General features: G+C 45.1%; 3 protein-coding genes across 10 annotated transcripts in view; 2 read left to right on the top strand and 1 right to left on the bottom strand.

Moving 5' to 3' along the window:
- The window catches only part of LOC143989534 (uncharacterized), a 382,054-nt gene that overhangs the window by 115,341 nt on the left and 241,880 nt on the right, over positions 1–24,833 (top strand). For 3 of the 8 annotated variants that reach the window (XM_077489666.1, XM_077489665.1, XM_077489678.1), the window contains one exon: positions 54–151. The exons of the other annotated variants lie outside the window; for them this stretch is intronic. In XM_077489666.1, the coding sequence (XP_077345792.1) occupies positions 54–151 (98 nt within the window). The remainder of the gene's footprint in view (positions 1–53; positions 152–24,833) is intronic. 8 annotated transcript variants of the gene reach the window in all.
- Positions 754–4,087, top strand: LOC143989772 (uncharacterized). The gene has a single exon (XM_077490042.1). It carries the CDS (start codon positions 1,928–1,930, stop codon positions 2,993–2,995), a length of 1,068 nt encoding a protein of 355 aa, XP_077346168.1. The 5' UTR covers positions 754–1,927; the 3' UTR covers positions 2,996–4,087.
- LOC143989996 (uncharacterized) overlaps positions 13,255–24,833 on the bottom strand; it is a 63,599-nt gene continuing 52,020 nt past the window's right edge. Inside the window, exons 6-11 of the mRNA XM_077490236.1 lie at positions 16,824–16,941; positions 16,610–16,707; positions 16,323–16,520; positions 16,037–16,243; positions 15,774–15,915; positions 13,255–15,483 (exon numbers count right to left, since the gene is read on the bottom strand). Of these exons, the coding sequence (XP_077346362.1) occupies positions 14,639–15,483; positions 15,774–15,915; positions 16,037–16,243; positions 16,323–16,520; positions 16,610–16,707; positions 16,824–16,941 (1,608 nt within the window). The 3' untranslated portion in view covers positions 13,255–14,638. The remainder of the gene's footprint in view (positions 15,484–15,773; positions 15,916–16,036; positions 16,244–16,322; positions 16,521–16,609; positions 16,708–16,823; positions 16,942–24,833) is intronic.

The raw sequence follows: 24,833 nt of genomic DNA, 5'->3' as shown, positions 1-24,833 counted from the left end.
TCTGATAAACACATAGAAACAATGTATTCAGTCAGTGTGTGTGTTTCCTACAGATGGATCCAGTAATGGGAACCCATCAGAGAGATGTCCCCGTCCTCTGTATTCCCGGGATTTCACACAGGAAGATCACACCATCCCCCACCATCATCAGGTAGATGAGTGACAATTATTGGTAGTTCTGATTTATACACAGCATGATTGTTACAATTAATGTTTTATTATATATTCAGAGTGGAAACCTCGGGGATGATAATATTGATGTTAAAGAAGAGTATAAAGAGGAGGATGAGGAGTATGGAGTGATGGAGGAGTTTTCAGAAGGACACAAGGATATGATGGAGCCACCAAATACCAGGAACCCCCCAGAGAGATGTCCTCTGTATTCCCGGGATTCCACACAGGAAGATCACACCATCCCCCACTGTTACAAGGTTGGTGGGATGGAGGTTATAAAACACAGACTCATGGAGACAATGTGTGGATTTTCTATGGGATGTCACACTATTAAACCTTATATCTTACAGATGATATTCTCTCTCATTTTCTTGGTTTAGAGTGGAGATCCAATCGATATAGAATTTGAGGTGAAATCAGAAGAAGAAGAGAGGTATGTGAGGGATGATCAGCAGTCTATGGAGGAGGATGGAATAACGGGGACATTTATAGAGGAGGACACTCCTACAGAGATCAGCACAGGTGGGTCATTAACAATAAATACATTCCTCCACCCATACTGCTCACTGATTGGTCCAGAGTAGGGCGGGGGCTGGGTGATATCAGCCTGTAATCCCCTGGTCACTTTCCTGAGCTGTGTTCCCCGTCCTGTATTCCTGGATTTCTCTCCGATAATCTTCCTTCTCTGTGCTGCAGACACAATTTATGTATCTAGACTGGATTTATGGAGATTCTGGGGATCAGCTGGCAGCAAAATGTTCATTTTCCCCATAGATGTTACTAGATCTAGGCACCTGGGGTATGTGTTCTGGGTCTTCTGCCCCATACCCGGGTATGGCAAGATCTCTGACAGAACAATCCCCCCAGGATTACTTGCTCTGTTGTCTGCTGGCTGTGCTGGGGGAGTGATATGTCTGTATAGTCTCAGACCCAAGTCACTGAGTGCAGTCTCAGGAGATGGGAGGCAGCGGTGTGGGACCTCTGCAACTTGTCTCATGTAATCATTTCATCTTCCACTGATTACTGAATACCAATATTATCCTGACCCTTACACTGTATACTTTATATTCTACATTACATACTCCTGACCCCTGCACTATATACTCTATGTTGTACATTACATAATTCTGATACTATATAGTCCTATCTGTTGTATCTTATACAATATGTTGTACATTACATAGTCCTGACTTCTGCTCTCTCCCCTCCCCCCACTGCTATATATACACATAATATGTATTCTCTTTTGTTACACCCATTTCCTACCAGCTGGACATTTTATATCTGATGATGTGATTGGAGGACAGACTTTTACATGGTGATAATAATGTGATAACATCCTCAAACTTTGGAACCTTAAACAGAAAGTGATAATGAGGGAGGAGTCAATAACCCAATGATGGGGGTCTTCAGGATCAGTCCAGTCTTCATCTTGGTTGTTCTCCCCCCATCCTCACTCTCTGACCTCTGGTGGGGCTCAGCCCCGCTGTTATTCATGACTAAATCATGGACTAAATAAGGAAGTGCAGGACTTCTTGTGTTGGGAAGATGGCAATGAGTGATAGAGGGGGAGGGGACACTCGTCCTATAATCCCCTCATCACTGTCACTCCTATAGAAGACAGTTCTTGTTGTTTCCTCTCTCTCTGACTAAGGTCCATGAATAAAGAAATGATCTGGTAGGAGATCAGAGGACCCATTTACTAGTTACCTTGAGGGGGGAATTGTAAGATCCTCAGAGACAAAGCTGGCTGATGTGGGCGGAGTCCTGGTTTAGGGGAACCAATCAGCTGATGTCTAGTAATAATCTTTGTATTTCTATTTTAGTAGATGGACGGGAGATGAGGAAAACCTCAGAGGATTGTCTCACTTTGTCTCCAGACTGTAAAGTAGAAGATGAGGACATCACACAGTATAGTCCAGGAGAAAACCCGACTACCTCAAATGTCCATCCGGCACCACACAGTGTAGATGGACCATCGTATTCCTCTTATCCTGAGGAACCTCAGACTGTGAGGGACGGGGCCGTCCTTCCAACAGAGAAGAGGTTTTCTTGTACTGAGTGCGGGAAGTGTTTCCATTATAAATCCTATCTTATTAGGCATAAAAGATTTCATACAGGTGAAAAGCCGTATTCTTGTACTGAGTGCGGGAAATTTTTTCATTCTAAATCACATCTTAATGTGCATAAAAGATCTCACACAGGAGAGAAGCCGTATTCCTGTCCTGAGTGCGGGAAATGCTTTATACAAAAATCAGACCTTGTCATACATCAGCAATCTCACACTGAGCAAAAGCCGTATACCTGTCCTGAGTGCGGGAAATGTTTTTCAGTGAAGTCTGATCTTTACAGACATCAGAGATCTCACACGGGGGAGAAGCCATATTCCTGTCCTGAGTGCGGGAAATGTTTTTCACAGAAGTTCCATCTTTACAAACATCAGAGATCTCACACGGGGGAGAAGCCATATTCCTGTCCTGAGTGCGGGAAATGTTTTTCCGACAAGTCCAGTCTTTACAGACATCAGAGATCTCATACGGGGGAGAAACCATATTCCTGTCCTGAGTGCGGGAAATGCTTTTCAGTAAAGTCAAGTCTTTACAACCATCAAAGATCTCACACTGGGGAGAAACCATATTCCTGTCCTGAGTGTGGGAAATGTTTTTCACAGAAAGCCAGTCTTTCCACACATCAGAGAACTCACACAGGGGAAAAGCCGTATTCCTGCGCTGACTGTGGGAAATGTTTTTCACAGAAGTCCAGTCTTTCCAAACATCAGAGATCTCACACAGGGGAGAAGCCACTTTCCTGTCCTGAGTGAGGGAAATGTTCCTCACTGAAGTCCTGTCTTCCTGTACATCAGGGATCCCACACAACCCTTGAGGTGTATTAGTGCCTTGAGTGCGGGAAACGTCTTCTATATGAATGTTGCTGGACATCACATCTCTCATGTGGGGAAGAAGCACACCCTGATATACACCTCAGATATACTCCATGGCTGATCTTCATCATGGAAGAAACAGTTCTAGGTGTGTGGACAATTTTTGAAAAACTGAAACTAAATCGGAGTCCCAATATCCTTGTCTCTTATGACAATCTCCTTGTCCCTCATCTACCAGAGAGCTCAGCAGCGGTGTGGGAGTTCATTGAAAACTACAAGCCGACATCAGCAAAGGACAGAACTCTGTGAATGAATGGCACGGCCGCGCTCTTTTCATAAAGTGACAGCTGGTATGTGGAATGTCTCCCCGCACTGCTGTCACACAGAGGACTTGGAACGCTGAGCCGCTACAGGAACATGTAACATCTTCCCGAAGGTGAAGCTTCCTTTTACCCTTTCACTGTCGGAGCCGGTTTTGCCAGTTTTTTTTTTTTTGCTCACATGTTTAACCTCTTCAATACTGGAAACTTTCACCCCCTTCCTGCCCAGGACAATTTTCATCTTTGAATGACAATTGCACGGTTATGTAACACTGTACCCATATGACATTTTTATCTTTTTTCCCCATAAATAGAGTTTTCTTTTGGTGTTATTTGATCACCACTGAGGTTTTAATTTTGTGTGCTGCAAATAAAAAAAAAAGACAGAAATTTTTGAAAAAAAATAAGTTTCTCTTTGTTTCTGTTATAAAATTTTGTAAATAAGTAAGTTTTCTCCTTCACTGATAATGGGGCACTAATATGCAGCACTTATGAGGAGCTTCTAACAAGCAGACCTGGTGAGCACTGATTGGCATCACTAGTGGGCACTGATTGGCATCACAGGAACGCACTGGTGGTCATCACTGGTGATCATTTCTAAAGGGCCTGTACTGATAATCAATGGTGAATATCAGTGCAGATCCCCCCTGTCCGGAAAGCCGCTGATTGTCTCTCCTCTACTCGCACCTTGTCAGCATGAATAAAGGAAAGACGATAACCGACACTTCCTGGTTATGATGTGATGAGCTTTGATTGGACACAGCTGATCACATGGTAAAGAGCCTACATCATAGGCTCTTTACCAAGATTGGAGATGCGGTGTGTCAGAGCGACTCACCACACCACCAATCGCCACGCGCCCGAGCGGCTTATTCTTCTGGATGTCATATGATGTCCCGTCAGGATAATGGAACACTCGTCTGGCCGTCATTCTGCTATAGGCCGGGTGGGAAGGAGTTAAAAAAATAATTTTATGACTGAAGATTAAATAAAACCTTCCAATTTTTTATGTCACATGATATTATCGCAAAAGTCTAGGAAATGCAAAATTTCTGTAAAAAACACACTAAAGTTCATTTTAGGGGCCACAAAATCATCAGTTTAATTTTTTTTACGGAGGTCTGGTGTAGAATTATTGCTCTCATTCCGTTGTGCGTGGTGACATGTAACGTGTATCACAATCAACGTTTTTAGTCATAGGCGCCCCAATGTTTGAGTTTATGTTTATACATGTGGGGGTGGAGCCTCAGATTTTTTTGGCGAGGGGAGGGGTTATGTGCCATTTTTTTCATCACATAAAGCAGTCTTTTTCAGTCAAGGTGCCTTGAGGTTTCTTCAGGGGTGCCTTGGCAAAATGCTGAACAATTGCCCCAAAATTGTATACAATCTGGGGGGTTGATGAAGCCTTTTATGCCGCGTACACACGAGCGAATTGTCCGGCGTACTTAGTCCGGCAAACAATTAGGCGGATAGTCCGGCCGACTTTCTACCGAACGGACTTGGCCACACACGGACACACAGAAAGTCCGACGTTTGCTAGCGCGATGACGTACAGCACGTACGACGGGACTAGAAAAAGGAAGTTCAATAGCCAGTAGCCAAAAGCTTCCTTTTTCGTACTTGCTTCTGAGCATGCCTCATTCTTAGTCCGCCATATTAGCATACTGACGAACGTATTGTCCGCTGAAACCTAAGTCCGACGGGAAGATTGGAGTGCAAAAATACTTTCTTAGTCCGCCGGACTTCACGCTGGAAAAGTCCGCTGAAGCCCACACACGATCGAATTGTCCGCTGAAATGCGTTTCGGCGGACTAAGTACGCCGGACAATCTGATCGTGTGTACGCGGCATAAGTTACACAAAGCCTCAGGTTTTAATTGTACACCATTACAACCTTCTAGCTGCCAACCTCCTAACGAACAATGACATCATGAGCTGATAAGGAGGATGTCAGTTGCCTGAATATCATCCTTGTGTGACCCTCCCCCGCCACTCTCCATCAGCTTTGGGGTCTCATTAGCTGAGTGATGGAGAAAAACTGAGGGAGAAGAGAAACATTGGAATACTAGTCAGTACGAGTTTTCAAAAGTGTATTTGCTTTGGAAGAATAAATCACTTATAATGTTGGGTGTCCTACGTGTGTGGATGTTGTTTCATTATGTAGAACTGTTAGAATAGTTTTTATATTTTAGATTGGGGCACCTCAAGACTGTCAATAATTTTAGAAGGTGCCTTGACTGAAAAAAGATTGAGAAACACTGACATGGAGGACAAAAGCAATGATTTTTTGATGACAGGTTCTTTTTAATGAGACAGCCAGGGTCTGAAAGACCCCCAATGTCCCCCCTGTGCTCCACTGAATGTAATACAATACAGATCCCACTGCATTATATTCTTTCCTGGTGTTTCATCAGATTAATCGGCCCGTCAGAATGTGTAACGGAAGTGACGTTTCATCGCCGCCATCTTTGTACACCACACACTCGTCCACAGTAAGGATACACTGAGAAGGGTGAAGGCGGACATCTTGTTACACCCACTAGAGTTTTTCATTTTACACTTATTTTTCACAGTAAACTGAACTTATATAGTAAAAATACAGTACTTAGAACTCTGACTGGTTAGATGTTGAATTTTAAAAGCAGTGGCAAGCCCGGTGATCTCAGGTTTGCTAATCTTACAGAAGTTCACTGCTTTCGCTCTAAATACTGTATTTCATGATATAACCTCAGTTTACTGTTAAAAAAAATGTAAAATGCAAAACTCCGGTTGGTGTAACAAGATGACCACTTGCCTCCTTCTCAGTGTATCCTTACTGTGGAGAAGTGCAGGGTGTAGCAAGAAGGGGGCGATGCAACGTCACTTCCATTACACATTCTGAAGGGTCCCCTAATCTGATGAAACACCGGCCTTGATGACCAGGAAACTGTCAATGAGCCCCCGGAAGTGACCTCATACATGTCACTTCCGGGTCAGGAACAAGAAGTGGAGTAGAGCAGATGTGTGTCCTCTTTCCTCCCTCCCCTCTACCCATCACCCCTATGCTGATCCCAGGTTCCAAATGGGCAAGAGGAGCCTGGGATACATAGCGGGTGTGTGTCGGGGTGGGAGCACTTTACCTGGGTGTGTGGAAACATTCGCTCAGCCACCTGAATGCTTCCATCTGACAAGTAAACTGTCACAGATCAGCTGCGGAGCTGATCTGTGTCTCACCTTTACTGCTGTAGGTCAGCTGGCACCTGTTGTTCCACTAGGTGGTGTTCAGCTCTGTGCACTCTGCAGCTATGGGTGTTGCCGCCCCTCACCTGTTGCCTGATATACGATTCCTTCCTGCTACTTCCTGTCCAGCCCCTCATGTGCTTCTCTATTTAAATCCCTTGAGCAAACTGTCACGGTACTACTTACAGTGAGCCCACAGGCGAGCAGATGACACGGGATCCCCCAGGGCGTGGAGTTGGCCATTGCTAGCGGTAGAAAAATAAAAATGGAATCATTACCTTTCATTGACTGAGTACATTTTGTTGTGTAAGATTTCACAAACTCTTAGAGGTCTATTAAAAAAAAAATGTTGACTGAATGTGCCCAGCATTCACCCAGCCAAGATGAATATTGGATGCATTTTATTTCATAGACTGATTTCCTTGGCTCCATCTAGTGGCCATAATGCGGTATTGTGATATTTTTACTAATGAAGGTATGTCAGGAAAAATACCCCATTATGGTCACTAGATGGAGCTGACAATCATAGGAAATCACTTTGTTACATTATGGCCAGAATATGGCTGGATGAGTGTTTGTCACGTTCATCCCATTCATTTTCTATAAGTAGACCCCTTAGTTTCCTTCATCAGACATGTCTTCATACTAATTCCTGAGATCATACTCATACACTTATAATTTCCAAAACAGTACACAGACCCCCCCAAGGAGTATCTCACCCCATGCCTTTTGTCACTGCAGTCTTGATTAAGAGAGAAGTTTTTTGTGGATATGGTGATATATGGGGCTTGTCCTTCAGTGGTTATTTGTGTCCACATGGAAGAGTTGTACCCGTATTACATATCTGAGAGATCATTTCATAGGGCAGAAGACAGATCGCCCATATCTTCAGTAAGACATTATTTACTGGCATACTTTATCTTTTTCTGTTCATCTAATTTTTATATGTGGCCAATAGATGGGAGGAGAGACAGATATACTCCCATCTCTTGATATCAGGTGGTGTTGGTGAGTAGACCTTGAATTTGCATGTCCTCTATACAGCCTGGAGCCTTACATTGAATGTAGGACGAGATCATAACCCTCATATTGTCTATATGTGTAGCACTGACCCCAGAGGAGCTGCTGGTTTTATTGGGCTTACCGTTACCTTCTTGACCTTGTCTCCGTCTAGGGTTTCCCGTGGTAGATGGCCCAAAGAAATATGAAAACTGAATCTTCTTTTGGGTTATTTATTTGAACTAGAAACAGTCTCTAAATTTAAGGTAGAGGGTTAGGAGGAAGTTCAGGTACTTTGGACTGCAAAAATGGAAAGTCTCTTATAGAAGAAATCCAGAGAATAACTGTTTCACAGCTGGATTTCACAACCCCCGGATAGACTTCCTCTCACTAGACCTAGCAGCCGATAGGATGTTGAGTAAAGCAAAGTCTCTACCACAGACTTGGATGTAGAATACTTGAGAAAAGTCTCTGCCACAGACTTGGATGTAGAATACATGAGAAAAGTCTCTGCCACAGACTTGGATGTAGCTGAGGGACATAGACAAATTTAAAGAGCTATCATACGGTACCAGTATTTCTCAACAGGTCCGGCGATACCGTACGAGTGTAGATCCATGAAGTGTCCTTCAACTGAGCCTCCAGGCTCCTTCAGAGAAGCCAGCCTTGCGCACGGCCTTCTCCTGAAGAGTCCTCCCCTGGATGCTTCTCCAGTTGCTGGGCCTCTCCTTAGACGAGACGGCACCACCTTTGAATCATTGGGCCCCGATATCCATTCAGGCCTGTCCCTGCAGTTGCTTTGCCTCGGGCTAGCCAGCCCAGAGACTTGGAAATGTATGGATCCCCACCCTAGGCCAGGAGGGCCATGGGGGCTGGTCAGGAGGACCAGAACCAAACAGACAGAAAATATCTTCTGGCACAGAACCCCGAAGCACATGATGTCAGTACCTTAAATACCACCTCCCAGAATGCACAGCAGGAGAACACTCCCACTGGGCTGGTACCGAAAGAAACGTGGCATTCATAACACCCAGCTAAACAATGTTCTCACACTTGCTGGTGGTGACAGTGACACCTGCGGTCAAGGAGAACCCAGTACAACCCAGCTGGACTGGTATTGAAACCATAATTTAGTAAAATTAGCCCTAAAAGCCAACTGTGGTTTCAGGAATATTAACTTTCAAAAACATATAGCGTATGCTCCTCAGGAGCCAGCGCTACATATGTATATATCAAGAGAAGTTTCACTATTTAAACTGGGTAGATGTTAATATTACAACATAGAGATAAAACGTTGATTCATATATAATGGCATTGACCTCATCCTATAGGTATACCTGATATGGTCATTTACATAACTTTTATGATTTACAATAAAGGTTACGTTTTAGGCCTTTTTGGTGCGCAGAAAAACGCACCCTCACTTAACTCTAGACCATTATTATTTACAGAAGTTGTTTATTGCTCAAGGAACCCCTAGAAACCTTTAGAGGAACCCTGGCTGAGAAAGGTACAGTACAGTACATACACACACAGCACAAGGCCGTGGTCACACTACAAGATGTTTCTCAGAGATACAGTTTATTTGAGCTCCACAAGATAGTGATCTCACTTCTACCCAGACAGGAAGTCTCTATGGAAGACAGGAAGTGAGTTCAGGGACAGGCAGGAAGTTCTAGGTGAGAGGTGAGTCGGGAGGAAGTAGAGAGGAGACAATGCTGGAAGAGGCAGCAGAGGAGGTAATAAGATCTTATTTTCTATTTACACCCAGTAACCCCCCCCCCCCCCCCCCCGTCAAATTACTTCGCTCATTCAACCCTGCTAGTATTAATGAGGTTGCTAAACTTTTATCTAACACTCATCTAACCACCTGCCCCCTGGATTCTGCTCCCTCGCAAATGCTACGCTCACCCTCTGACTCAATTCTACACTCTCTAACTCACATTTTCAACCTCTCCCTCTCTTGTGGCATCTTCCCAAACTTTATAAAACATGCGCTAGTCACCGCCATACTTAAAAAGCCCTCACTGGACCCCACCAATCTTAACAACCTACGTCCCATCTCTTTACTCGCCTTCTCCTCCAAACTTCTTGAAAGACTTGTCTACAACCGACTGAGCGACTATTGCCTCCCATGGCTTTCAATATCATCTCTACGCTGATGACGCACAAATCTATCTCTACACCCCCCAGCTCTCTCCATCTGTCTCCTCACGCATCACCAGACATATCAGCCTGGATGTCACATCACTTCCTCAAACTCAACCTATCCAAAACCAATCTCATAATATGTCGTCCCTCAGGTGCCACTTCCCCTGATTTCTCGGTATCAACAGCTCAACAATCAACTTTGTCCCCCCACACCAAGGTACTAGGTGTAATCCTGGACTCTGAATTAACCTTTCAGCCCCACATCCAATTACTATCCACAATTTGCCGCCTCAGCCTCTGCAACATCTCCAAGATACGCCCTTTCCTAACTAATGTCACCACAAAGCTTCTAATCCACTCTCTGATCATTATTATTATTATACAGGATTTCTAGTTACATAGTGACATAGTTAGTAAGGTTGAATAAAGACACCAGTCCATCCTGAGTGAGTGTCTACAATTGTCGCTATCCATGTACATTGCACACTCACATCGGCCCCTACCCTCAAGGAGCCCACAATCCAAGGTCCCCATTCATATACTAGGGCCAATTTTTGGAAAGAAGCCAATTAACCTACCTGCATGTCTTTGGAGTTGTGGGAGGAAACCGGAGTACCTGGAGGAAACCCACGCAGGCACAGGGAGAACATGCAAACTCCAGGCGGGTAGTGTTGTGGTTGGGATTTGAACCAGCAACCCTTATTGCTAGGTGTGAGTGCTAACCACTACACCACTGTGCCGCCCAACAGCGCCAACAGTTCACGCAGCGCTTTACAACATTAGGGCAGACATTAAAATACAATACAATTCAAGACAGGGGGAATCAGAGGGCCCTGCTCGTTAGAGCTTACAATCTAGGAGGTCATCTCTGGCCTCGACTACTGCAACTCCTTCCTCATTGGATTACCTCTAAATAGGCTATCCCCACTTCAGTCCATCATGAACGCTGCTGCCAGGCTAATCCACCTCACAAACCTCTCAGCGTCTGCTATATCCCTCTGCCAATCCCTCCATTGGCTACCACTCAGCCAACAAATTCAATTCAAGATACTAACTATAACTTACAAAGCCATCCACAACCTGGCTCCCAGCTACATCACTAACCTAGTCTCAAAATACCAACCAAATCGTTCTCTTCACTCCTCCCAAGACCTCCTTCTCTCAAACTCCCTTGTCACCTCCTCCCATGCTTGCCTTCAGGACTTCTCCAGAGCCTCTCCCATTCTCTGGAATGCTCTACCCCAATCTGTCCGATTTTCTCCTACTTTATCCACTTTCAGGCGATCCCTGAAAACTCATCTCTTCATAGAAGCCTATCTGGCCCCCACCTAACTGTACATTTATCTTCTCCATAAGCACATCTCCCACAATTATTACCTCTTGTATCTCTTGACCTTCCCTATTAAATTGTAAGCTCTACGGAACAGGGCCCTCTGATTTCTACTGTATTAAAGTGTATTGTATTTGTACTGTCTAACCTCAAGTTGTAAACCTCTGCGTAAACTGTTGACGCTATATAAATCCTGTATAATAATTATAATAGCCCTTTCTACTGACGGGTCATTTACAACCACTGCTATATATAAACATAATATATATTCTCTTTTGTTACATCCATTTCCTCCCAGCTGGACATTTTATTTCTGTTAATTTGATTGGAGCACAGGCTTTTACATGGTGATAATAATGTGATAACATCCTCAAACTTTGGAACCTTAAACAGAAAGTGATAATGAGGGAGGAGTCAATAACCCAATGATGTTGGTCTTCAGGATCAGTCCAGTCTTCATCTTGGTTGTTCTTCTCCCATCCTCACTCTCTGACCTCTGGTGGGGCTCAGTCCCGCTGTTATTCATGAATAAATCATGGACTAAATAAGAAAGTGCAGGACTTCTTGTATTGGAAGGATGGCAATGAGTGATAGAGGGGATGGGGACACTTGTCCTACAATCCCCTCATCACTGTCACTATAAAAGACAGTTCTCATTGTTTCCTCACTCTCTGACTAAGGTCCATAAATAAAGAAATTAACTGGTAGAAGATTCAGAGATGTAGGGCTGAAACAACTAATTGTCATAATCGATTATGAAAATAGTTGCCAAATATTTTCATAAATCAATTAGTTGGTCAGCCGATTAATTGGCCTGCATACAGAATGCATTATTTCTTGTGTCAGAAAATACAGCTCAGTACATCATCCATACATGTCAGTAAAATGCCTGAGAACTTGAATTGCGTGAGGAGCAATGCCTCATGGGACATGTAGTCCTGGGCAAGAGAAGGAAGCAAGTGATTCTAAAGGCAGAAGTGTTTTTATCTTGCTATAGAGGAACTCTATACTATACTTTGTACCTTCCTATAGGGGAACGCTATACTATACTTTGCGGCTCCTATAGGGGAACGCTATACTATACTTTATGGCTTCCTATAGAGGAACTCTATACTATACTTTGTGGCTTCCTATAGGGGAACTCTATGCCACTGGTTCTCAACCCGGTCCTCAAGTACCCCCAACAGGCCATGTTTTTGGAATTTCTCTTAGATAAAATAGCTGTCCAAAATACCAAGCCATTGACTCTGATTTAAAGCACCTATGCAAGATAAAGGAAAACCTGAAAACATGGTCTGTTGGGGGTACTTGAGGACAGGATTGAGGACCACTGCTCTATACTATACTTTGTGGCTTCCTATAGGGGAACTGTGAAGGCAGGAGGAGCCAGAAGTAGGAGGGGGGTGTCCTCAGAGGAGGATCAGTGCTGCTCTGTGCAAAACCATTACGCAGAGCAGGTAAGTATGACAAGTTTGTTTAAAAAAATAAATCCAACATTTACAATGACTTTAAGGTCTCTGTGCAGGGAAGATCAGCATCTGACCCCAGATAAGGTGGAGGCTGATAGACTGGAGGTGATAGAAGGCATTACTATTACATAAAGTAAAAGTTTACTAGTATTGTGCATTATATTTAAAATGATTATATCCATGAAAAAAAGTCTCAGCTTTCAGTACTACTGTAATATAAAAGTTTTTTCCCCTCCCCCTCCATATATCTTCATATAACTCCCAGGTAAAATCCCCATATATCCTACTACTGGGTATATTTATTATTATATATATGATATAAGATATATCACTTTCACTATTTCACAGTATAAATGAATCCCCTATAGTAGTGATTATCTGCTGTTTTTTTACTATAAAGGAATATTTTTTCCCATATTTCCTTTTGGGGCAGCCACCCATTAGAGACCTCGGGGGCAGGTACTCCCTTATTTATTTAAGTTACTTATATAGCGCCGTTAACTTACGCAGCGATTTACATATACATTGTACATTCACATCAGTCCCTACCAATGAGCTTACAACCTAAGGTCCCTAACACACATTGATACATATTAGGACCAATTTAGACAGGATCCGATTTTCCTCCCACCAGAGTGTGGGAGGAAACCGGAGTACCCGGAGGAAACCCACGCAGGCACAGGGAGAACATGCAAACTCCAGGCAGATGGCATCATGGTCGGGATTTGAACCAGCTATCCTTTTTGTTGCTAGGTAAAAGTGCTAACTACTACACCACTTTGCTGCCAACTACACCACTGTGCTTCTGAGGAAACACTGCCCAGCCTAGAGTTAAAAGGCATGCTTCCCCGCCGACTCCTCAGTTTTGCCGTTTCCTCCGGCAAGAGACTGCGAGGAGCTGTGGCTAAAGACAGCCAGGAGGCTGAAGCCTGTATCTCCGGGAAGGAGACAGAGGTCTCTGTGAACTAATGTCGGTGCGATGCCTCGGAGAGAGGTTACCTGGCAGTCACACTGTTTTTCTGTTGCCATCCTAGCTCTCCGAAGGTTGTCATGGGATGCATCGGCTTTCAGGTTCTCAGTGGGAAGTGCCGGTTATCAGCTTTCCTTTATTCATGCTGACAAGGTGCGAGTAGAGGAGAGCTAATCTGAAGCTCACCTGACGGGGGGATCTGCACTGATATTCAGCATTAATTATAAGTACAGGCCCATCAGTGATGATCAACAGTGCCCACCAGTGATGCCCAGTAGTGCCCATCAGGGATGCTTGTCAGTACCTTCTCATCACTACCATCTATCATTGGTGCATATTAGTGCCACTTCACCGGTGCCCATCAGTGAAGGAGAAAACGTACTTATTTACAAAAGTTTATCTTTTTTTTTCTGTCTTTTTTTTATTTGTAGCACACAAAATAAAAACCCCCAGTGGTGATTAATTACCACCAAAAGAAAGCTCTATTTGTAGGAAAAAAAATATAAAAATGTCATATGAGTAAATTGCGCAATTGTCATTCAGTGTGACAGCGTTGAAATCTGCCCTGGGCAGGAGGGGATGAAAGTGCCTGTTATTGAGGGGGTTAAACATTTGGGCATAAAAAAAATGCAAAACCGGCTCTGGCAGTGAAAGGGTTAACGGAAACATTCACCTCCGGGAAGATGTTACATGTTCCTGTAGCAGCTCAGCGATCCGAGTCCTCTGTGACAGCAGTGCGGGGAGAAGTTCCCCGTACTTTATGTAAAAAGTGCAGCCGTGCCATTCATTCACAGAGTTCTGTCCTTTGCCGATGTCGGCTTGTAGTTTTCAATGAACTCCCACACCGCTGCTGAGCTCTCTGGTAAATGAGGAACAAGGAGGTTGTCATAAGGGACGAGGAGATTGGGACCCTGATTTTCACAAAATGTTCACACCCCTGGAACTGTTTCTTACATGATGAAGATCAGCCGTGGAGTATATCTGAGGTGTATATCAGGGTGTGCTTCTTCCCCACATGAGAGCTGTGTTATCCAGCAACATTTATATACAAGACATTTCCCACACTCAAGGCACTAATACACCTCGAGGGTTGTGTGGGATCCCCGATGTACAGGAAGACAGGACTTCAGTGAGGGACAATTCCCTCACTCAGGACAGGAATACGGCTTCTCCCCGTGTGAGATCTCTGATGTCTGTAAAGATTGGACTTCTGTGAAAAGCATTTCCAGCATTCAGGACAGGAATACGGCTTCTCCCCCGTGTGAGATCTCTGATGTGTGTAAAGATTGGACTTCACTGAAAAACATTTTCCACATTCAGGACAGGAATACGGCTTCTCCCCCGTGTGAGATCTTTGATGTGTGTAAAGATGGGACATGTCTGAAAAACATTTCTCGCACTCAGGACAAGAATACAGCTTCTCCCCTGTGTGAGATCTCTGATGTGTGTAAAGTTTGGACTTCTGCGAAAAACACTTCCCGCACTCAGGACAGGAATATGGCATCTCCCCCATGTGAGATCTCTGATGTGTGTAAAGATTGGTCTTCTGTGAAAAACATTTTCCGCACTCAGGACAGGAATAAGGCTTCTCCCCTGTGTGAGACCTTTTATGAACATTAAGATTGTATTTAGAATTGAAACACTTCTCACACTCAGTACAGGAATACGGCTTCTCCCCTGTGTGAGATCTTATGTGTTCTTTAAGATGGCATTTAAAACGGAAACGCTTCCCGCACTCAGGACAGGAAAAGCTCTTCTCAGTTGGAAAGACGGCACCGTGCCTCACAGTCTGAGGTTCCTCAGGATAAGAGGAATACGATGGTCCATCTACACTGTGTGGTGCCGGATGGACATTTGAGGTAGTCGGGTTTTCTCCTGGACTATACTGTGTGATGTCCTCATCTTCTACTTTACAGTCTGGAGACAAAGTGAGACAATCCTCTGAGGTTTTCCTCATCTCCCGTCCATCTACTAAAATAGAAATAAAAAGATTATTACTAGACATGAGCAGATTGGTTCCCCTAAACCAGGACTCCGCCCACATCAGGCAGCTTTGTCTCTGAGGATCTTTCAGTTCCTTCCTCAAGGTAACTAGTAAATGGGTCCTCTGTAGGGCGGCAACTAATGAATACAGGAGGGGGAACACAGCTCAGGAAAGTGACCAGGGGATTACAGGCTGATATCACCCAGTCATTGCTCTACTCTGGAAAATATCAGTGAGCAGTATGGGTGGAGGAATGTATTTAGTGTTAATGACCCACCTGTGCTGATCTCTGTAGGAGTGTCCTTCTCTATAAATGTCCCCGTTATTCCATCCTCCTCCATAGACTGCTGATCATCCCTCACATACCTCTCTTCTTCTTCTGCTTTAACCTCAAATTCTATATCGATTGGATCTCCACTCTAAATCAAGAAAATTAGTGAAAAAATCATCTGTAAGATATAAGTTTTAATATTGTGACATCACATAAAAAATCCACACATTGTCTCTATAAGTGTGTTTTATAACCTCCATCCCACCTACCTTGTAACGGTGGGGGATGGTGTGATCTTCCTGTGTGGAATCCCGGGAATACAGAGGACGGTGACATCTCTCTGGTGGGTTCCTGGTATTTGGTGGCTCCATCATATACTTGTGTCCTTCTGAAAACTCCTCCATCACTCCACACTCCTCATCCTCCTCTTTATACTCTTCTTTAACATCAATATTATCATCCCCGAGGTTTCCACTCTGAATATATAATAAAACATTCATTGTAACAAACATGCTGTGTATAAATCAGAACTACCAATAATTGTCAATCATCTACCTGATGATGGTGGGGGATGGTGTGATCTTCCTGTGTGGAATCCCGGGAATACAGAGGACGGGGACATCTCTCTGGTGGGTTTCTGTACAGCTCTTTGTGTTCTTTTAGAGACTCTGACTCCTTCATCACCCCATCCTCATCATCCTCCTCTTTTATCTCTTCTTTAACCTCAGCTTTAGAATCTCTCAGGTTTCCATTCTGAATATATAATAAAAATGACATCAATGATAACAATGCAGATAATGTACAGATCCTAATGATACTATCAGTGATTGTTCCTCATCTACCTGATGATGGTGGGGGATGGTGTGACCTTCCTGTGTGGAATCCCGGGAATACAGAGGACGGGGACATCTCTCTGGTGGGTTCCCATTACTGGATCCATCTGTAGGAAACACATACACTGACTGAATACATTGTTTCTATGTGTTTATCAGATGATGGGGGATCTAGGTGGAGCCTCCGTACTGCTCTCTCCTTTACAATAAAGTCTCCTCTTACCTGGTGATGTGAGGGGCGGCTGATTGTCCATCATGATGTCTTTCCCAGCACCGCTCACGTCTCCTGTCAGCAGCTCGTTGATCTCTCTGTAGACTTCTAGAATCTTTTTCTCATTTCTCTATTCTATCAGAAAGGGAGGGAGGTGGAGGCAATGTGATTATCATAAGATCTCCAGACTTCACAGGAGGAAAACTCTAGATTTGACCACATATAGTAAAATCAAATGACATTCCAAGAATCCTCCTCACCTCACCAACCAGGTCTCCATTTTTATCAAAACTCCACTGTGATATAATTTACCCAGACAGGGCAACCCACCTCTTTAGGTTAAAAGCTTGTTGCAAGTAAGGACAGATAACCCTACCGGTCTGACCTCCTGACACCCCATGCAGTGGCTTCAGAGACAACAGACTACCTCCTACATCCGGACTTTCCCGGATCCATTCCAGACATCCTTGCTGATCCGACAGGATTTGATGAACTGCTCATGCAGACGGAACCTCCAACACATGCGGTATCTCGACTTTACTCCCTCTTGATCCATATCTCCTCCCCTGACCTCCCACCGTTTACAGTGGCCTGGGAGACAGAACTACAATACTCTATCTCTCTTATTGACTGACAAAAATGTTTTATCCTGACGCACAAACTATCCCCAGCCACTAAGACCCAGGAAAAGGGATTTAAACTGGTAAAGAGATGGTACAGATGCCCATCGACTATAAACCATTTCAACTCGGTAGTACCAGATACCTGCTGGCGGTGTCTTAGCTCCCGGGGGAACCATGCTCCACATATGGTGGGAATGCCCTCCTGTGCAGGGGTATTGGCAACAGATATTCAAACTTTACTGCAAACTGGTGGCGACCTCTATTCACCCTTCACATGAGGTGACTCTCTTATCTATACTCCCGGTACGTTCAAATCCATGAAAAAAGATGTATTACGACACTTTCTGGCAGCGGCCAGAGCAGTGATTCCCCATCATTGGAGATCGGCAACCATGCCTTCCTTGGGAGATTGGGCTACTGAAGTGCACTGCATAAGGGACCTGGAACGTCTGTTGGCAGAGGAATATGGTAAAGACGAACAGTTTTATCTCACCTGGAATTCATGGTCCGTGTTCCGATACTCCCCTGAGTTTATCTCCTGGGCTGAACACGGCCTGGATGAGGTCACCCTGGGACCATGATGGAGTGATCCTTGTACCCTATCTTTCTGCCCCTGCTCCTTTTTCTTTTCTCTATATTCAAATACACCCTTAGGAATCCATCAAGCCAACGTACCATGGCTTCGACTTATTTATTGTTACTGATTCGATCTGTGACCCCTACGTAATATTTTTCATACAGATTTTTATATAATCTCTTCTGATGCACTACGTACGGGGCATCTATGATCCCCTTAACTGAAATGAGGATGAAGGTTACTTTAACTTATACTTTTTTTTTTTTCTCACAGGGATTGCTTTCGCAAAAGGTCTCCGGGTAGGCTTTATATACATGCTTTCAATCCCTTTATCTGTAACCTAGGTATGTTTTTGTTCTGACACACACAATGCCTATTGTTGGTGTATATTATCACTGTTTGTAATGTTTAAGATAATATCGGTCTTTCTTGATTTTTCTATTGAATAAAATAAGATTGAATTAAAAGCTTGTTTCAAGGAATTCCGGGACCAACAATCTTGCTTTTGATTGTGAGAGGGCCATTGAGAGGAGGAGCTGTGAGGTCAGTGCGATGTCAATATAGAGACATACATATTCCAATCCTCCCTACATAAACTCCCCCCCCAATCACTAATAAAGGTCATATAAATCGTTAGTATAGACTAAGGTGACCAGATTTTTAAAACGAAATCCAGGGACATTTTTTTTTTTTTACTGGTAATGGCGCCGATCAGCAACTCTCTGCCCATCGCCACCGCCGCCTGCCTTATATCGTGCCAAGCCTTCCTCTCTAGGCCCCGGCTACTACTGGGTGGGGAGCAGAGGAATATCACTCTGCCAGGGAAGGCAAGGAGATAAGCAGGTAGGCGGCTGGCCGGGACTTGAGCCAAGGCAGAAGAACATGCAAGCAGAGCTGGATGGGCATGTGCCCGAAACTGAAGAAATATTCCCTCCGCTCCAACCAGCACATGATCATCAGAAAGGGGCACAGATAATGGGAAAAAAAATACACCCCCCCCAAGCTAGTAGGAGTGGCGGAGCGGGGGTGTGTAATTCAGATTTTTTATTTTGCACTGTCTTTGAAATTGCCCCAGTCCCTGTTCAAATCCAATCCGGGGACAAAACCGGGGACAGACTTGGTCCGGGGACAGTGTCTTCAATCCGGGAACTGTCCCCGGAAACCGAGGATGTCTGGTCACCCTAGTATAGACTGATGAGGTGTAGGGATGAGCTCAGGCGTGTTCCCATACGCCACGTGCAGAGCCCGCCAGGAAGTTGGTGCAGTGAGACATTGCCCGATCTCTGTAGCCACACATTGGGGCAATGTCTCACTGCCTGCGATTAGCGCACGTGGAGTATGCGAACACACCGGAGCTCATCCTTAATGAGGTGGGAAAGGTGACACATCTCTAAAATTAGAAAATGTTCCCCACAAGTGGTTAAATGCTCTGCCCCTGAAGGGGTTATTCTACATTTCCACACTATATATGTGTGTATCATCATCTGCTGGAGATAAAAGACATCACAGTGACTATGGAGGAAGAGGACGGACATGACGGGGGTTACTGGGTGTAAATAGAAAATAAGATCTTATTACCTCCTCTGCTGCCACTTCCAGCAATGTCTCCTCTCTACTTCATCCTGACTCACCTCTCACCTGGAACTTCCTGTCTGTACCTGACATCCCTTCTTGCCTGTGTAGTGTCACAGTTTGATGCCTATCACAGGATGGTGCGGAAGTGACGTTGTTGCGTACTGCGCATGCGCGATGCGCTCCAAACGCTCGCGCCGTGCGTTCCAACATAGTTTCGGCAATACAGTTCAGCGAAACCATCACATAATGTTACGGAAGTGATGTTACACACAACACAAACACGGGCCACGTTGTTGCGTACTGCGCATGCGCGATGCGCTCCAAACGCTCGCGCCGTGCGTTCCAACATAGTTTCGGCAATACAGTTCAGCGAAACCATCACATAATGTTACGGAAGTGAAGTTACACACAACACAAACACTGGGCCGTTCGTTACAACACTAATACTTCCCTTGTTACCTAGTAGGTTTTGCATTGCTGGGACTTGTAGTGCCTATCCTGAGCTACATGCTTCAATGTTCAGTGTCCTCATCCCTATCCCCATGCTTCAATGTTCAGTGTCCATCCTTATCCCCGTGCTTCAATGTTCAGTGTCCTCATCCTTATCCCCGAGCTTCAATGTTCAGTGTCCATCCTTATCCCCGTGCTTCAATGTTCAGTGTCCTCATCCCTATCCGCGAGCTTCAATGTTCAGTGTCCTCATCCTTATCCCTGTGCTTCAATGTTCAGTGTCCTCATCCCTATCCCCATGCTTCAATGTTCAGTGTCCTCATCCCTATCCGCGAGCTTCAATGTTCAGTGTCCTCATCCTTATCCCTGTGCTTCAATGTTCAGTGTCCTCATCCCTATCCCCATGCTTCAATGTTCAGTGTCCTCATCCCTATCCGCGAGCTTCAATGTTCAGTGTCCTCATCCTTATCCCTGTGCTTCAATGTTCAGTGTCCTCATCCCTATCCCCATGCTTCAATGTTCAGTGTCCTCATCCCGATCCGCAAGCTTCAATGTTCAGTGTCCTCATCCTTATCCCTGTGCTTCAATGTTCAGTGTCCTCATCCCTATCCGCAAGCTTTAAATGTTCAGTGTCCTCATCCTTATCCCTGTGCTTCAATGTTCAGTGTCCTCATCCTTATCCCTGAGCTTCAATGTTCAGTGTCCTCATCCCTATCCGCGAGCTTCAATGTTCAGTGTCCTCATCCTTATCCCCCTGCTTCAATGTTCAGGGTCCTCATCCTTATCCCCGAGCTTCAATGTTCAGTGTCCTCATCCCTATCCCCCTGCTTCAATGTTCAGTGTCCTCATCCCTATCCGCGAGCTTCAATGTTCAGTGTCCTCATCCTTATCCCCCTGCTTCAATGTTCAGGGTCCTCATCCTTATCCCCGAGCTTCAATGTTCAGTGTCCTCATCCCTATCCCCCTGCTTCAATGTTCAGTGTCCTCATCCCTATCCGCGAGCTTCAATGTTCAGTGTCCTCATCCTTATCCCCCTGCTTCAATGTTCAGGGTCCTCATCCTTATCCCCGAGCTTCAATGTTAAGTGTCCTCATCCCTATCCCCCTGCTTCAATGTTCAGTGTCCTCATCCCTATCCGCGAGCTTCAATGTTCAGTGTCCTCATCCTTATCCCCCTGCTTCGATGAGGACACTGAACATCGAAGCATGGGGATAAGGATGAGGACACTGAACATTGAAGCTTGCGGATAGGGATGAGGACACTGAACATTGAAGCACAGGGATAAGGATGGACACTGAACATTGAAGCTCGGGGATAGGGATGAGGACACTGAACATTGAAGCAGGGGGATAGGGATGAGGACACTGAACATTGAAGCTCGGGGATAAGGATGAGGACACTGAACATTGAAGCAGGGGGATAGGGATGAGGACACTGAACATTGAAGCTCGGGGATAAGGATGAGGACACTGAACATTGAAGCTCGGGGATAGGGATGAGGACACTGAACATTGAAGCTCGGGGATAGGGATGAGGACACTGAACATTGAAGCATGGGGATAGGGATGAGGACACTGAACATTGAAGCTCGGGGATAAGGATGAGGACACTGAACATTGAAGCAGGGGGATAGGGATGAGGACACTGAACATTGAAGCAGGGGGATAGGGATGAGGACACTGAACATTGAAGCTCGGGGATAAGGATGAGGACACTGAACATTGAAGCTCGCGGATAGGGATGAGGACACTGAACATTGAAGCAGGGGGATAGGGATGAGGACACTGAACATTGAAGCTCAGGGATAAGGATGAGGACACTGAACATTGAAGCACAGGGATAAGGATGAGGACACTGAACATTTAAAGCTTGCGGATAGGGATGAGGACACTGAACATTGAAGCACAGGGATAAGGATGAGGACACTGAACATTGAAGCTTGCGGATCGGGATGAGGACACTGAACATTGAAGCATGGGGATAGGGATGAGGACACTGAACATTGAAGCACAGGGATAAGGATGAGGACACTGAACATTGAAGCTCGCGGATAGGGATGAGGACACTGAACATTGAAGCATGGGGATAGGGATGAGGACACTGAACATTGAAGCACAGGGATAAGGATGAGGACACTGAACATTGAAGCTCGCGGATAGGGATGAGGACACTGAACATTGAAGCATGGGGATAGGGATGAGGACACTGAACATTGAAGCACAGGGATAAGGATGAGGACACTGAACATTGAAGCTCGCGGATAGGGATGAGGACACTGAACATTGAAGCACGGGGATAAGGATGGACACTGAACATTGAAGCTCGGGGATAAGGATGAGGACACTGAACATTGAAGCACGGGGATAAGGATGGACGCTGAACATTGAAGCATGGGGATAGGGATGAGGACACTGAACATTGAAGCATGTAGCTCAGGATAGGCACTACAAGTCCCAGCAATGCAAAACCTACTAGGTAACAAGGGAAGTATTAGTGTTGTAACGAACGGCCCAGTGTTTGTGTTGTGTGTAACTTCACTTCCGTAACATTATGTGATGGTTTCGCTGAACTGTATTGCCGAAACTATGTTGGAACGCACGGCGCAAGTGTTTGGAACGCATCGCGCATGCGCAGTACGCAACAACGTGGCCCGTGTTTGTGTTGTGTGTAACATCACTTCCGTAACATTATGTGATGGTTTCGCTGAACTGTATTGCCGAAACTATGTTGGAACGCACGGCGCGAGCGTTTGGAGCGCATCGCGCATGCGCAGTACGCAACAACGTCACTTCCGCACCATCCTGTGATAGGCATCAAACTGTGACACTACACCTGTTCCTGAACTCTCCTCCCATCTTCCATAGAGACTTCCTGTCTGGGTAGAGGTGAGATCACCACCTTGTGGAGCTCAAAGGAACTGCAGCTCAGAGAAACATCTGATAGTGTGAACCCGGCCTTGTGCTGTGTGTGTCTGTACTGTATATCCTTATAGATGGGTCATCTCCACTCCCACCAAGGGGGATAGAAATATATTACTGCCTAGTCCAGCCTTTCTCAGCCAGGGTTCCTCCAAAGGTTTCTAGGGGTTCCCTGAGCAATAAACAATTTCCCTAAATAATAATGGTCTAGGTGAGGGTGCGTTTCCCAGCGCACCAAAAAGCCACTTAACTAAAAGGTAACCTCTATAGCCCTTTCACACTGGGGCACTACCACGGTAGTGGTAAAGTGCCTCTAGGAGGGAGACTGACAGAAAACGCAGCAGACTTGCAGGAGTGAGCGAGGAGGATCCGGTTCCTTTGCCATCGGAGGTGAGGAGATTGTGAAGGATGTTGGTGACTCTGGTAGATGAAAAGCTGGGAGTCATATTACTCTGGTGAGTGGGGAAGCACTACTAAGGGGGCGCCCTCACCATCACGCTTGTAAGAGGGGGAAGAAGGCGTGGCTACACTACAGCTGGCACAGTTTGGAGCACCGAGAACTTTACACCTTATCAACTTTTCATTGATTGCTGGATTTATTTTGAGCAAAATAAGTTTGTTGAAGTAGAAGCAATGTGGAAGCAGTGGATTTGCAGAGAATACTATATTGAGAACAAAATATTGTGTGTTTACATGAATTTGCACAGGTTTATCGTTCATTCATGTAGCACTAACCCCCGAAGGAGCTGTTGGTTATTTTTGGGCTTACCGTTACCTTCCGTTCTCCATGTGCCATGTCTAGGGGATGTCCCGTGGTAGATGGCCCAGTAACTTGAGACTGACAATAGATCCACTTGAATGGATTTTATTTGCAAACACAAACCATTGAACAGTCTTTCAACTTGGGATCAGAGGGTTGGAAAAGGAAGTTCAGTTACTCTTAGTGTCAAAGTCCAAAAAACGTTAAAGAACTTGCTTACTTTGACTGCATCCAGAGAATAGCCGTTCGCAGTTGGATGATCACTCAAGTTGGACAGTCCCTCTCTCACAAGGCCTAGCAGCCAACAAGGTGCCTACTCAGGAACAAAGTCTTTGTCACAGACGTTGTTGCAGAACATGTAGGGAAACTAAGCTTCAGAACTGTTGTAGGATACCTGGATCTTTCGGCCTGCTTGGTGATATCCACAAGACCGGATTCTTTTGGTTACTTCGGCCCTTCCAGGCTCTTGTTAAGAAAACTAACCCATACGTGGTGGTCTTCTAAAGAGTCCTCCCCTGGAATGCTCGAAGTACACTGGGTCTCTCCTGAACCGGAGACAGCACCCAACCACCTCAGAATCCTCCTTTCGTTTCCTTGCCTTGGGCTAGCCAGCTCCAAGACCTTAAAGTCAGGTGGATCCGCACCCCAGGCCATAGCCTTCTTGGGGGCTGGTCAGGAGGACCAGGACCATGTAATCAGCACATCATACTGGACCGGAACCCCGAACCACGTGACATCCGCATCTTAAATACCCTCTCCCAGAGGGCACAGCGAGAGGGCCACTGACCTGGCTCCAAAAGAGAGTACCCAAGCACCTAACCAGACCATAATTCCACGCCTGCCACAAGAGACAGTGGCCAGGCTGAACATTTCACAGTCCAGTTAGACTGATGTAGAGGTCCAATTTAGACAAATAAACCCAAACCAAACTGCAGTTTAGGTAAAGTTTAACTTTGAAAAACGCATAGAGCGTGCTCTTCAGGAGCCTGCCGCTACATTTAATATAGCAGCAAATATTATACGATTAAAGAAATAGGTGCAAAGTAGAAGCAGTGGATCTGCAGGGAACAACATCTTGAGCACAAAGCACTTTATGTTGTTTATGGATTTGCACTAAAA

This window comes from Lithobates pipiens, unplaced genomic scaffold (assembly GCF_037356315.1).
Source record: "Lithobates pipiens isolate NorthernLeopardFrog02 unplaced genomic scaffold, aLitPip1_a1.2 Scaffold_18, whole genome shotgun sequence".
Taxonomy (NCBI): domain Eukaryota; kingdom Metazoa; phylum Chordata; class Amphibia; order Anura; family Ranidae; genus Lithobates; species Lithobates pipiens.
Note: the sequence above shows the minus strand (reverse complement) of the source record. Positions and strands in the feature narration are given on the sequence as shown.

Excerpts from the sequence above, each read along its gene's own strand:
- LOC143989772 (XM_077490042.1), top strand. The coding sequence starts at position 1,928 with ATGTGGGCGGAGTCCTGGTTTAGGGGAACCAATCAGCTGATGTCTAGT.